Source organism: Micropterus salmoides, unplaced genomic scaffold (genome assembly GCF_014851395.1).
Source record: "Micropterus salmoides isolate LMB-PRFRI ecotype aquatic unplaced genomic scaffold, ASM1485139v1 Ms_hic_scaffold_12, whole genome shotgun sequence".
NCBI classification, from domain to species: Eukaryota; Metazoa; Chordata; class Actinopteri; order Centrarchiformes; family Centrarchidae; genus Micropterus; species Micropterus salmoides.
Genome location: NW_024040263.1, coordinates 24,467,745 through 24,482,130, shown reverse-complemented (window position 1 = coordinate 24,482,130; position 14,386 = coordinate 24,467,745). Strand labels below are relative to the sequence as shown.

The following is a 14,386-nucleotide window of genomic DNA, read 5'->3' as shown; positions in this document are numbered from 1 at the left end:
TAATTAAAAAAACAATCAAACATCATTTAAAATTTGAATTTTTATTTGCAAACATGACAGTATAATGTTGTTTAGCTGAAAAACATAATCTCTAACTCTTCTTAACTGAATGTCCAAGTAACGTGGCAGCTCAGGGAAAGTCACACTTGTCGTGCCTGCAGAATAACAACAAATAGTTGCAGATTTTAAATGAAATAATGACAGTTTGCATGAAGAAGTGCAGGTTCCTCCTGTGTCATACTGTGATCTCTGCAGTCTAAAACAGAGAGAGAGAAAGAACAGTTATGGTGTCTTCTTGTTTACCTGGTTCACAATGTTTCTTATATATAAACAAAACAATCACTTCATTTAAGCAGACACAGATGGTAAGTAATCCTTAATTTTAAGAATATTTTTTTTACATTCTTAAAGAGTTGATGTCATTTTAAAAAGATAGAAGGTTTCTGGAGAACAATTGGTAACACTTTATTTCACATGTCGGCAGTTTCCTAATCATTTCTGTGTCCTGGTAGGAAAATTTTAATTTACTACTGTTATACAGAAAAGAGGGGCAATTATTTGAATTACTTGTGTTTAAAAGCAGTATTGGATCTCCTGAGTACTTTTCTAGAGAGAACTGCTAAGCCTAAAATATATTCACAAATCATGTATTTTTTTGCATGTTATGGAGGCCTGCTGTTTTCTGACTTAAAATCTTTCTATGTTATGGTAGAAAATAATTGGGAATTTAGAAAACTACTTAAATTTGTACAATAACAGCAAAAATAGACACAAGGTTCTATTTATGTTACATTCATTGATTGATTACAATTAATTGCTAGTGTAACCTTGAGAGTCTTTTGGCCAGTGAAAATGCATAAATGTCAAAAATATGAAATGTGTCTTCAGTGAATAGTTCATAAATATTTGGTTTAAATCGAGCAGTTCTATTTTCTCTTTCTATTTTCTTTCCAGAAAACAAAATCATTGCTTATTTTAGGGGGCGGCTGTGGCTCAGGAGATAGAGCGGGTTGGCTGGAAAGTCGGTGGTTCAATCCCGGCTCCCTCAAGATGCATGTTGAAGTGTCCTTGGGCAAGATACCTTGGACAAGATACTGAACCCTGAATTGTAGCTATTCCACCATTGTATGAATTTCTCATTTCTCATTTTATTTAAGGACAGTGCACATTAATCAACATTTCTGTAAATGTGCCAGTGCTAGCCAGCAGGCTAATTTTCAACTGTAGTCCATTGGCAAGATGTTATACTAGGCACATAATGGCTTAAAAGAAACAAAAAAAAACAAAAAAAACACATTAAATCACACAGCAATTGATATACAACAATAAAACATAAAGCCATAGCACTGGCTCCTGTGTGAATGTTAGTTTCTGTTTGAGCACTTAGGCTCAGTGTATAAATGTGTGTGAATGGTGAATGCAGATGTAGTGTAAAAGCGCTTTAAGTGGTCGAAAAAGACTAGAAAGGCGCTATACAAATACGGAGCATTTACATTTACCTTATTACTGTGAAAAGGCAGACATGTAAAATACCAACTGAAAATGTACCAATTAAACACTGTCCACTTTTCCTGTAATTAGTACCAAGTTACTAATATTTCCCAGGAACCTTACTATGAATTTACAGTTACATATTAGTACCTTCCTAAGAAAATTTCAGAAATTAAGGGACATGTAAAGTAAAGCACATGTGGATAGTGTGTAATATTTGACTGATTCAGAATCATTGTGTTCTGCAGGCCTGCATACCTGATTCTGAAAATCATAGTCTGAAGAGGGAGTATTACCCTGTCTACTTCTAGACAGAGACGTGGGTGCAGGCAGACGATGTGCATCAGAACTGGGACTGGAAGGCACACACACTGTTGAACAGATTGTTGTTGAGTTACAGAACAATGCATAAACTTAAAAGCTTACTTTGTTGTAGAAATGTGGACGTGAACAGTGAAAGAAATAGGAGGTGGCGACAGAAGAACATTTTATATAAACGGTTCCAGTCAATTAATTATTCCCTCACACACACAAACACATACAAACAAAAACAGGGAGACACACACCTTGCTTGTGGTCCAACATCTTGTACACACAGCCTACACCCACTGCCAACGTCACGAGAAGGAAGCAGCAGAACCCTATACTAATGGCCTCTATGGTGGTCATGAAGACCTCTGTGGAAGAGAAGGGATGAGGGCAGTGAAGTATTACAGACTATAAGGCATTTAAATGTAAAATATGTGCTTAATGGTGTTTCGCAGGAAGATTTTACTTGAGGCGTGGAGTTGTCTGATCAAGAGTAATAATTGTGATGTGGTAAAGGGTGCAGAGACCCCACACAAATAGCAAGGGCACGTGTGACATGTTAAGATGAGTCTGGATTCAAAAGAAATTTGTTAAAGGAATAGTTAAACATTTTAATAAATATGCCTATCTTTTTTAAACCAAACATTACACCAAGAGATACTACTCACATATTTATGGTAAATATGTAGCTGGAGCTGAAGCTGGTTAGCATAGCTTAGCATAAAGGACAGCTAGCCTGGATTAAAACCCTGGCCAGGAGTTTTGTTGCCACTGCGCGGTTCCTGGTCAATCAGCTGAAATTTTTGCTCCTGGTCAAGAAGTAGTCAGGGACGTAATCCTCTGGAAAATTGTTGTTTTCACACTTAAAGGCAGGCTAGCTGTTTCCCCCTGTTTCTATTCTTTATGCTAAGCTAAGCTAATCGGCTGCTGGCAGTTGCTTCATAACGTACAGAGGTAAGAGTGGTATCAATCTAATTGCATCCAACTTTCTGTAAGCACACAAATAGGCATATATCCCTTATCACTATTACTTTAAGATAATTTTTATTCGACACCTAGTCTTGATCTTTTCACCTGTGACTTGGACTAGCACGGAAGCACTCTCCACCCAGGGCCCTGAGTCATCGTAGCTGTCCCTGACCCTGCAGCTGTAATAACCAGACTCCTCTGGGCCGAGCTTGGCCAGAACAAGGGTTCGTCCATGGTCAGCAAGAGCACAGTGAGACAGGACGGGCTGAATATGAGAGTCTACATGCGTCTCAGAGGGGAAGACAGAGTTGTTCAAGAGCCAGGAGATGTAAGGGAAAGTTCCTCTGCTGACATGACAGTTCAGCCTGGCAACCGCCAGTTTGGAGTCATCTCTGTAGAGATACTCCACCTCCACTTTCACATCACCTCCGACAGGGACTGGATGAAGAGGAGGGAAGACAAGGAGAGAAAGGTTATGAAGAGATAGACAATAACAGAAAGACAAATTTCCTTGAACTTGTCAGTGTAGCTCATACCCACTTCTAGAGCCACAGGCTCACTCATCAAGTCCTGCACCTCAGTATTCACCCGACATCGAGCCACACCCATGTCCAGCCCGGGTACCATTGCGACAGGGAACCAGACAGCGAGGGATTCAGTTGCTGAGACAGATCCCACTTCCTTGTCATCTATTGAAAGAGAGAAGTTGACTGGAGGACTCCCTCTTGTTGACCAGCAGGTCACGTTGCCAATGTAACTGGCTCCCTCTTTGGAGATGCAGAAAGAGATCCTTGGTTTTGAAACATAGACTGGTGAAGGAATGAATAGGAGAGAAGATGGGGACAGGAACATGTCAGGCACAGGCACATCAGGCAGGTACATGAATCAGGGTATGGGTATGGCCAAAGGTATGTGCACGATGATTGTGTGCATTTGGTCTGGGGCTGTTTTTAGTCCCCTTACTTCCACTTAAGATAACTCTTAATGCTACTGTATACAATCATATTTCACACTATAGTGTGCTTCCAACTTTGCAGCAACATTGTGGGTATGGCCCTTTCCTGCTTCAACGTGACCATACCCCAGAGCACAAAGCCAGGCCCATAAAGAAATGCTTTTCTCAGTTTGGTGTGGTGACTGGCCCAACATCAGCACTGAAAATCTTGCCAAAATCCCTCCCAGAAAAGTGCAGCAGCATTTTAACACGCCATGAGTGTCCACATAATTTTGGCCATAGAGTGGATTTTCAAAAAGGTTTGATGTAACCTCTTGGGTCTAAAGGCTCCATTTAGTCATCTTGTCGTTGTTGGATGAAACTCTTTAATTTTAAAATGTTTCAATTTATGTTATTATGATTTTGTTTCCACCTAAACCACAATGCTAAGAGCTAACAGCCATGATAGCAGCTGGATGCGGCTGTACTTAGACGCAGCTGTGTTTTGAGCTAAGTGGTGACATGCTAATGTTTAGCAGGTAAAATCTCAACAATTTAGCGTGTTAGCATGCTAACATTTGGTAATTAGCACCAAACATAGAGTCCAACTGAGGATGTATTAAAAGTCTTATTTAATGTACAGTAACTTTGTTTTTATTTACTGAACGCTACTTTATTGTCTGACACTTTATGTCATGTTTATGTTTATGCTACTTTGTACACTTATCTATCTCTGCTCTTGTCTTTGCAGTTGCAAACCGCAATTTCCCCACTGTGGGACAAATAAAGGTTTTCTTATCTTATGGCGCATAGGATAAGGATAAAACACATGCCTTTGGTGTGAGAGACCAGAGTTCAATTCCCACTGTAACAATATCTCTGCCAATATGTCCTTGAGCAAGACGCATACCTTTGACAGTCACCTGGACCTCTGAGCTGCTGGAAAACCTCCTGATGTCCTGCACCCTGGACCAAGCCATGCAATAATAGTTCCCAGCAAGCTCTGGAGTCAACTCCTCAATCACTAGCTTGTTCTCAGTGATGTGGAAGAAGGGAGATGTTGAAGATGTGACTTCCTTCCTATTGAAAAACCAGGTGTAGGAAAGGTGGGAGCCCTTTGTAACGTTGCAGCTCAGTACAATGTGTGACCCCTCGTATGTGACTGGGGGAGAGGGTTCAGAAGTCACTCTGGTTATTGCTGGTGGAACTAGAAGTTAGATAATGATATAAGGGTGAGGGAGGAAGAGGTCAAGTTTGGGAATGATTGTCTACAGTAAAATAACAGGGACTCAAAAGACTGTAATAGTGTGTCTTTTACTTACTGATTACACTCAGCTTGATGCTGTTGCTGACTCCTGTGGTTCTTCCTGCAGTCGCCTTGCAGTGGTATGACCCCTCTGATGTTGCAGCGATCTTAAGGAAGAATAATGCAGGTTGGTCCCCTTGAAGGACAGTGTCTGTGGCAACCCGGACACCACCATCCCTCATCAGCTCGTAGGCGTTTGGCGGAGAGGAGTCCGGCGCAATACACCGGAAAGCCACCCTTGAGCCGAGGTAGGCCATGTCAGGGCCAGTCAGCACTGGGCGAAGAGAGATTGATTCGCCTGAAGAAAGACATGTTTTAAAGAGATTATGAGCAGATGCAGCCACCACATTATTTCATGTCGTGAGATCAAAGAATATCAATAGCAGTCTTCCCCTGACACTTTACAATGCAGTAAATATCTGAAAGGTTCTGAAAACGACAAACAAAAAATTTCTCAGCAAACTGAGCTCCATAAGCTAAGCACCACTTTAACAAACTTACTTATCTTGATGAACAAACTTGCCAGAGCTGAAACAAAAGTCAACAAAACATTTCAGTAAGGATATAAGTCCATTAAATTATTTATTCATGTCACCATTTTTAATTTAAACTTCTATTAACTCACCCAAAGTTGGCAACAAATTTAGAGTCTGTAGATTCTTCATTACAGTGCTCTGCATTTATCTTTGACATGGTTTCTATGGCTGGGTTCAGTGTGTTTCTGTGTATGTGTGGATCCATGTGTGTGCGTAAAAGCTGAGGGTGTTGCACATGTGTTACAAGTAGATAACATTTTAGAAAAAGTAAAAAGTTAAATTCAGTGGGGCTTTATTGGCATGGGAAACAGATGTTTACATTGCCAAAGCAGGTGTGAAATAAAAACATGAACATAAGAATTGTGACCTTGCTATTAATATATATATATAGTTAAAATAAAATAAAGTTGACTTGCAGTTAAAAATACAAATAAGTGAGAACACAAACGTTTCAACTATATATTAAGCTTAACAAACTCAAAAGGACCATAAACCAATCATCACAAAATGTCAATACTATAGAAAATGACTGCAGAAGTGACTAAGATTAAGATAATGCATTATATGAAGGTTAAATACATTTGCAGAAAAAGGTAACTTTTTCTTATCTTTGTATATCATGTGGAAAAGCTCATCAGTCCTTCAACTTTTTTATTTTTAGCCACCCCCGGGCCTCCACCCAGCTGTGGTTGGCCAAAGCAAGGCTTTATTTTTCAGTGGAAGTCTGTGAATGGACAGGCCTGACAGACAGCTCGGGCCTTTAATCAGTTAGTATGGCTTAAATGGCCGCAGAACGGACTCTATTGGTGTTTCTCTTTTGTCTGAGCATTGTGGCATGTTGCTTCACCAGGAAACGCTTATCTGAGCTGCTCTGTAAGGAAAACACATACATTTATAGCCACAACACGCACCCAGACACAGTAGAAAAGCACAACACACTATCAGACCCCAGCAGGAATGATTAATTTACACCAACTAAATCAACTGGCTGTAACTCGGACATTTCCTATATATCTACCAATATCTACATAACTTTATTCTGTGAATGTTCCTTGATGACATGTGACTTACCATAACCAGCATGTCTTTCAGTCTCTCAATGGCCTTCTGATTGGCTCCTTTTCGTGACACGTAGGAGGTTAAGATGATACTGAGGAAACAGAATGTGTTCCTTGTTCTAGTAAAACCCCTAGAAATATTAATACAAAGAATTTCTTCTCTCACAGTTTTAAGGCATTTTATTTTTACCTCCAGCTTTGGTGGGATATAATTTTTCACATTGAAAGACCAGCAGAACAGATGAAAGTGCTGCACGTGTATTTTTAAAACAGTTTGTAATGTTCATTACTTTTGAACAACATGCATGCAGCTGTACACATGGTGCTTCTAGTTCTCTCACCCAAAGGTTAAAACACTCTTAAAGTAGGTTTGTTTTACTTCCAACTGGAAATACAGAGCCAGTGTTTGCAAATGCCTGTTGTCTCTTTGCATACTCACATCTCAGCTAGTATGAGCGGCAGAGCGAAGGCCTCAGAGGACAGGTAGTGGAGAGTGGTCTGTACCGGCCTCGGGAGACTGTCCACACACACTCCTGTCACATTTAACACAGTTTCTCCGTTTCCAAATGGACCACAGGAGATCCTGGGGGGGGGGGGCAGTTGGAAGAAATGAGAGAAATGAGCAGCAGATAAAAGTAAAATATAAATGTTATCTTTACTTCTACTGCTAAAAGGCCAGATATGTTTTATATTAACATTTAAACCACTAAATAAATAAATAGGGTGAATTGAAAATGAACATGTAGACAGTGTGTTCAACATTACATAATTACAGTCAAAGTTACAGTAAAAAGAGTACATGTTTGTGTTCACTGCGTCTTGGTTTTGCTGGTAGAAAGTGAAGCCCAGTGTGGCTACAGCCATGAGGAGGCCGAGCAGCAACATGAAGTGGAATAAAACGGAGGAGCTGGAGGCTCGAAACATCCTCTGCTCTGCCACACAGCAACGCAGGACCCCGAACTGAAGACAAAGAGACACGGGCATTGTTGGAAAATGTTCAAATACGCATGGTCACTAGTGCTTCTTGGTCACAAGTCTGTGCATCTGTCACTACAAAACCATGTACCACAGAGCAGTTCAAAGAGTTAAACAAGGAGAAAAAAACTGTTCCATTGAGCTATTTAACCCGCAAACCCTTTCAGGACAGATACAAAGAAAGTTACTCGTTAACTTAAAGGACCATTTTGGGAAATTTGTTTAATTGTATTCTCGCTGAGATTTAGATGGGAATATTGATACTGCTCTCATTTCTGGACGTTAAATGTAAAGCTCCAGGAGACAGTTAGCTTAGATCAGCAGAATGACTGGAAACAGATTTAAACAGCTAACCTGGCTCTGTCCAATTATCAAAAACCAAAGTGTACAAACAACTTTATGTTTTACTATTTCTTTTACGGACACGGTAACTTAATGAAGTCCCTGCACCTACCATAGCAATCGTGCCGCACATGACCATAAAACCACGAATTGACATTTTTACACTTTTTGCACAGATTAAACAAATATATGTTAATTGGTTCTTTAGAGGTGCTCGGACGTAGATTTAGTTACCTTTGGACAGAGCCAGGCTTGATGTTTCTACCATTCAAACCATTCCTTTAAAATGTGTGGATTATGCTTTTGAAATTCTCTGCTATTACTCACCTCTTCTCATAGTGGACTACTGTGTTTTTGATTTCAGGCTGAAAACTTCCTTCACATGTTAGTGTCAGCCGTTTGTTAAATAAAGACTTGCGAAACTTTCATCACGCCAGTGTCTGTATTTGGGCTCAAACCTCTGTACTCTGTGTGTGTGCAACATGGCAGCTATTTAGTTTATTGTTAGATTAAATCTTTTTCGGTTTGTTCTTAATGTGATGCCAGCACAGTATGTTGAACTGTATTTAAACATTAAGAGATGCAAAGATAGAAAAAGATAGTTGACCAGCTTATGTGTTATTGATGATCCATAACTCTCATGTTCCAGACAACCTTTTTGATGTAGAACGTGGCCATCAGTGTTACAGTTCCTATCAGAGGCAGCAGAGGGCAGTAGTAGACTCCCACCCAGGACACTGTCTGACTGTGCACCAGATCCAAAACATTGAAATGGATCAGAAAGCGCTGCTTCCCCGACAGCCGGGCCAGCAAGGATGAAGGGTACTTCTCCTGCAGCAGCCTGTCACATAGAGGAAAGACAGTTTGCACAGTAAGCTGATGAATCTTGACTAGGTAGCATTAGTGAGCGTTAGTATTTCCATAGATTAGCCAAACTGTTGTGGAATCTACTCAAGAAAGACATCAAACGCATTGATCATTACATTTAAACCATAATGATGACTAAGAAAGAAAGAAACTGTTTATCTCAAGCAAACCCACTTCCTGGGGTAGTTCAAGAGAAAGGCGTTGCAGAAAGTGGCGAGGAAGTTGAAGATGCACAGCTTGTACATCTCTCTACCAAATATGTTCTCCCAGCACTGGGAAAGATAGGAAAACACACAAATGTGGGGGTTAAAAAAATCCAAAAGATCAACCAGACATCACACATTAGTCCTGAAAGTCTGAATGAAAGACACATTGAATTTCTTCTGAAACATAAATCTCAGTCTCACTTGCTTATGTTGTTTTATGAAGACGAAGAATAAGTAAATCCCCAGTGAGGCCAGTTTCAAGAAGATGCTCCTGAAGAAAGGACAGAGTGAATCCATGCGCATGTGTGCTTATGTATGTGTGCATGTAAATTAGGTTATCCTGTGTGTTATCTCTCTGTGCACCTTACCTCACAAGCGTGGCATTAACCTGCGTGGTGAAAGAGTAGTCTTCAAAAGATGAGATCTTGCGGAAGATGTGAGGGAGGAACAGGTTGACAAAGGTGATGGTGATGGCAGGGAGGTACTCCAGGATCAGACTGCCCAACCAGTGCTCACTCTAAGAAACACAGGGGGTGTCAAATGTGACAGTCTATTCAACAAATGCAGGACATACTGTAACAAAACCAGATGTTCTGCATCAAAGGTTTACCTTGGTCTCTGATTTTGTTATGGCGAAGTAAATAAGGTAGAAGGCTCCACCCAGCAGAGATAGAACAAGCAGGTTGAGGATGAACCTGAGCAGGTAGCGAAGCACCCGCTGTCCAAGTGTCCTCTGAGCCTCGCGGAGGGAGAAACTCTGCTCCTCCAGCAACAGCTGAGGGCCAACAGGAAGAAAAACTGTTACCATCTACATGACTGTTTTAACTCAATAAAAACATTACAACTGCAGCATGCACACACATAAACAAGAATCATCCAGTATATCTACATTACATATATTGTACACACCTTTCCTTTTCAGAGAAATATAAAAAAAGAAACTAGCAGAAAATTCATCGGGGAGGTCTCCAAACTGTTATTTCAACAACTGACTTAGAAAATTGAAACCAGGCATCCCGGGACACACTAAATTTCTTTATCCGCTTCAAACAATGTTGCCTCTGTGTAGTCTTCTATTATTACAGAGGTAGCCACCACTTTTCACTGACATTTATCGCAGTGCGTCTGTGTAGGCAGGTATATAGTATATCTATTTGTTTGTGCATGAATGTGTGCATGCACCTATTTTGGAAGCTATTTTAGTAGATCAGCTGTAAATAAAGATGGAGGACTGCAAATCTGCAAAAACAGACAATGAAACAGCCAATTTTGCAATTGGATTGACAAATTTAATTCTTCTCTTAAAAAGTCCCAGCATCCCACGGTCAGTGCCATGGTAAATTAGAAGATTAGAAGAATTTAAATGCATGCAGGTACTACGTGTGCCTCCATTCACCTTGAGATCATTCCTGATGAAGCTATGTTTGAGAGTAGCAGAAAAAGGGTCCTGGATATTGAAGTCCCAACCACAAAAGATCTTATAGCTCACATTCATACTGTAGCGCTTCCCCAGCATCCAGGTGTGCTTATAGCCAACTGTCGTTCTATCAGAGATAGGTACAGATGAGCAGATTTAGTACAGAGGCTTTCTTTAAGATGTAAGGAAACTTTTTGTTCTTTCGCAGTTGTATTCTAACTGACCTACGGACCACCATGATGAGACTGAGGAAGAGGATAGTGAGGATTCCACCAAGGTACAGCAGAGGTGTATTTAAACATGGCAAATTCAGGGAACCACGAGTATAGAAGCCAAAGAAGACTGGAGAACGATCCAGGTAGCCCTTTAGAGAGGAGAAGAGAGGTTACATTACATGAAACACATATAACTTACAGTACACACACACACATACACAAGCAAAATAACGCTTACTGATCCCAGGAAGAAATCCAAAACAGAGTCATTGCGTCCAAACCTCAAAGGTTCTGTAAAATCACAGAGGAGAATGGTGTTTTTGCATGAGTCTACACTGAGTTGTGGCTAATTTTCTGTAATCTGTCATTACAGCTGACTCACCACTGCTGTTGCTCCTGCCATAAAATGTTGTGGGCCCCAGAATGAAACCCCAGATAAGAGCACAGTGAAGTAGGTTCAAGTAAACCAGATATCTGAGGAAAACAAAGTAAGCCTTCACGCCGACTCCAAACCTGCCTGGAAGACATCAGTGCAGGTTGGTGATTTTAATTGTGCAACGACATGGTTTTAGGTGAAATCATCTAGTCAGGGAAATACAATACAGTGGAAACAAACCGGTGACCCTTATAGTGAACTTCAGGCCTTTCATACCTTCAATGGTGTGGAGAGTGTTCTGCCATGGCAACAGGCCTGATAGAGCTCCTCTCATCTGTGCCCAAATCCTCATCCTGTTGATGGTCTGGCTCCGCCTCCAGGACTCCCAAAAACCAATATTGCTGATTTGCATCTTCCTCCTGTCCCTAATTAGTAGCATAAATATCATGAATGTTAAACCCCCAAATCTCATCATCGAAATACCATTAACCTTTTTATATACAGAGTATGCCATTAACACAGTATTTGATCAGAAAAAAAGATGAGGCAGCACATTTTCATCTCCTTACTTTAAAGCAAACATTAAGGCTTTTTAAAAGGAGACAGACAATCACTTCTTAGATTAATATTTAAACATGTAGGACTTAAATGGAGACTCTACTGATTCTACACATTAAGATCAATGCACTAATCACAGGGAGTGCTACTCAGCCTGTGGAAACAGTTGTATAATGTCTTCTGTGGCTCTGGAGGAGCTTTCTAAAGTCTGAGACTTTGGCTTTAGGACACATTTTGACAAAAAGACATGTGTAGGTGTGAAACCATACAGTCTATGAATGAAGTGCATCTCTGTTCACCAGGCAGGAAGGGTGTAATGACAGATCCTATTGAGTTGCAGTATGGGAATTGTAGGATCCAGTGTTTTAATGCTTGACCCAAACAAGGAATTAAAAGTCTGGGTATTTCTTATTTTGACCACTCTTTTTTTTTTAAAACCCGTCTCCTGCAAGTCAGTAAACTCAACAGCTTGAGGAAAAATGCCATGATGATAGGATGTGCCTAGAATACAGGCGTGCGTTTGCACAGGTTTAAATTAAACAAACAACAAATATTCTGTTGAAATAAACACAGACTACAACAAGGCTATCGTCTAAGGGTTTTTTCAGGCAGTGGTGCCCAACCTGGAAGATGGGACCCCCCACCCAAAGTGATCACAAGATCAGTTTGAGTTACAAGATGATTAACGAGATAGCAAAGCAGAAGAAACACACTTCTGCCACACAAAAATATTTTATTTATGATTATATATTAAAAAAAATTCAAAAGCTTTTTGTGTGAGGATGATGAGATCCTTTCACATCTTCTGGCCAAGTAAACATGGTGTTGCAAGTAGACAAAGTTAACTAACTTAACAAAAATGGTTGGGAACAACTGGAATAAGGTATAAAAAATAAAATATGGTGGTAATTAAAAGAAAAATCAAATGTATATTCAACAACAGGATGCTACATAATATGCTAAAGTAGGCAACAACATGGACATTTTACACTAGAATGTAACTAGAGAATGAGAAGACACAGATTTCAGGAGTGTGTAGACTCTCCCACCTGGCGTCTCTCTTCCCCTGAATACACATGACCAGGTTCCTGAGCGGCTGTGTAGATGTCTTGTCTTTTGGTCCTCTGGACAGGTGGCCATGGCTGATCTTCTCCCCCGGCTCTGAGCCACCCTGGTTGGCCTGGCAGGGTTCCCCAAAACCCTGTCTGTTTTGTTCGGCTCGGATGGCCTGGACGCTGGGCAGCTGATCAAATATCTCTGTCTGATAGTACTCACAGGAGTCCGACGACACGGTGGAACGAGTGCTCTCATCTGTGGTGAGAAAGACACACGCTGTATATATATCTGTATATATTTACACGTGTGATTTCCTACACACGGTACATGAATGTAGATTCCAGTGCATGATTACATACAAAGCAGTTTTTGTTACAGGCTGTATAGGATTACAACTAACAGTTATTCTATAATCAATCTGCAGATTATTTTCTTGATAAATCGATCCCAAAGTTACATCTTCATATATAACCCAAGTATATTCAGTTTACAATGATATGAAACACAGAAAAAACACAAATCTTTACACTTGAAAAGTTTAAACCAGCAAATGTTTGGTATTATTGGTATAATTATCAAAACAATTATTCAATCACAAAATTAGTTACAGCTAAATTTTCTGTTGATTCTTTCTCTTGCCTCTGTATGCAATCTCAGTAGAATCTTGTAAGTGTTTAAATTCATAGATCATGCAAGTGTATTCTTTTTGATAACACCTTTATGTGTCAGCATTTACCACTGTTACTTTGAAGCAATAAAATTGCACATTGCATGTAGTTTTCGATGTGAGTGCGGTAATGGGCAGTTTCAGACACCAAATGTATCCTATTCCCAAGAAATGAAGTAATCGTGGCTCTTAGTTTCATCTGGCAGTAAACTATATATGCAAAGATCCAGTACATGTACTGTAAGTGTATCACTCAGCATAATCCCACACAAATTCACACATACTACAAGTGCAGACGCAGTGTTGAACAAGCAAGATGTCGTCTCTCTCTCACACACATATATAGATGTAAACGCACAACCACAGTTGTATGATGTTACCTGACAGCAGTCTCATGAAGTTGACAGTACCGTGCTCCTCCATTTTTTCTCCCTGCACTTCCTCTTTAATAACAAATGCTTAAACACCACTCTTCTCGCTTCATCAACTTAACAAGCATCTCCGCCAACGCTACAACTTAAAGTTCTGAAACATTTACTTCCGCAATCTGCATCAAAATATCCGTCTTTTGCAGCTCACATCAACGCCACACTGAAATGAAAGACCCCCGAGTGGCCGATCTGGAGCTAGTGTTGTTCCTCAAGTCCCGTTGGTACGACTCACTTTCTGGCAGGTTGAGTAAATGTACAATCTGTCCACAGAGACCGACCACCTGTAGCTGAATTTGACAGCTCACAGGAAATCACATGACAGGAAGCAGAAGCAGGCACATTGATGGCTGAAATCATTTCACAACATATGCCCACAAATACACACTGGACTGAAAACCAGTAAGAAATTGTTGAAGGCCATAATTAGATGAGAATTAGTATGGTTAAAGGTTTTGTTACGGCTGGACCTGATCAGACTGGACACCTTACTGTAGATGATAGTAACACAGACGATGGAGCTTTTCAGTGGTGTTGAAGTGTTTCGATTTAATTTTATTTTCTACTTTTCAAGTACTATCTAATGATTTATAATGAAATATGATATGTTTTCAGAGGCCTTTGTCTGTGAAATCCACTGTTAAATAAACATTTAATTTTAAATTCAATTGAAAAT

The 14,386-nt window shown here is 40.1% G+C and overlaps 2 protein-coding genes across 2 annotated transcripts; both read right to left on the bottom strand.

Moving 5' to 3' along the window:
• Nucleotides 1-25: 25 nt before the first annotated feature.
• LOC119899552 lies at nt 26-5,165 on the bottom strand. Its single transcript, XM_038714157.1, has 6 exons — nt 5,026-5,165; nt 4,614-4,783; nt 3,306-3,578; nt 2,875-3,207; nt 2,058-2,168; nt 26-1,862 (listed from the first exon to the last, which is right to left on the bottom strand). Exons 2-6 carry the CDS (start codon nt 4,681-4,683, stop codon nt 1,657-1,659), a joined length of 993 nt encoding a protein of 330 aa, XP_038570085.1. The 5' UTR covers nt 4,684-4,783; nt 5,026-5,165; the 3' UTR covers nt 26-1,656.
• A 27-nt stretch (nt 5,166-5,192) lies between these two features.
• Nucleotides 5,193-14,014, bottom strand: tmc8 (transmembrane channel-like 8). Its single transcript, XM_038714149.1, has 18 exons — nt 13,663-14,014; nt 12,609-12,870; nt 11,278-11,426; nt 11,008-11,142; nt 10,864-10,916; nt 10,635-10,774; nt 10,390-10,537; nt 9,604-9,768; nt 9,362-9,510; nt 9,195-9,264; nt 8,962-9,059; nt 8,575-8,761; nt 7,403-7,563; nt 7,043-7,186; nt 6,617-6,695; nt 5,635-6,416; nt 5,511-5,537; nt 5,193-5,307 (listed from the first exon to the last, which is right to left on the bottom strand). Exons 1-16 carry the CDS (start codon nt 13,703-13,705, stop codon nt 6,324-6,326), a joined length of 2,076 nt encoding a protein of 691 aa, XP_038570077.1. The 5' UTR covers nt 13,706-14,014; the 3' UTR covers nt 5,193-5,307; nt 5,511-5,537; nt 5,635-6,323.
• Between the last annotated feature and the right edge of the window lie 372 nt (nt 14,015-14,386).

Coding starts and splice junctions, on each gene's coding strand:
- LOC119899552 (XM_038714157.1), bottom strand. CDS start 4,683: ATGGCTTGGTCCAGGGTGCAGGACATCAGGAGGTTTTCCAGCAGCTCA. Junction 3,208..3,305: donor GCCTGTGGCTCTAGAAGTGG/GTATGAGCTACA, acceptor CTCTTCATCCAG/TCCCTGTCGGAGGTGATGTG. Junction 2,169..2,874: donor CGTGCTAGTCCAAGTCACAG/GTGAAAAGATCA, acceptor TCTCTTCCACAG/AGGTCTTCATGACCACCATA.
- tmc8 (XM_038714149.1), bottom strand. CDS start 13,705: ATGGAGGAGCACGGTACTGTCAACTTCATGAGACTGCTGTCAG. Junction 10,917..11,007: donor TGGCAGGAGCAACAGCAGTG/GTGAGTCAGCTG, acceptor GTGATTTTACAG/AACCTTTGAGGTTTGGACGC. Junction 6,696..7,042: donor CCGCTCATACTAGCTGAGAT/GTGAGTATGCAA, acceptor CTGTTTCCTCAG/TATCATCTTAACCTCCTACG.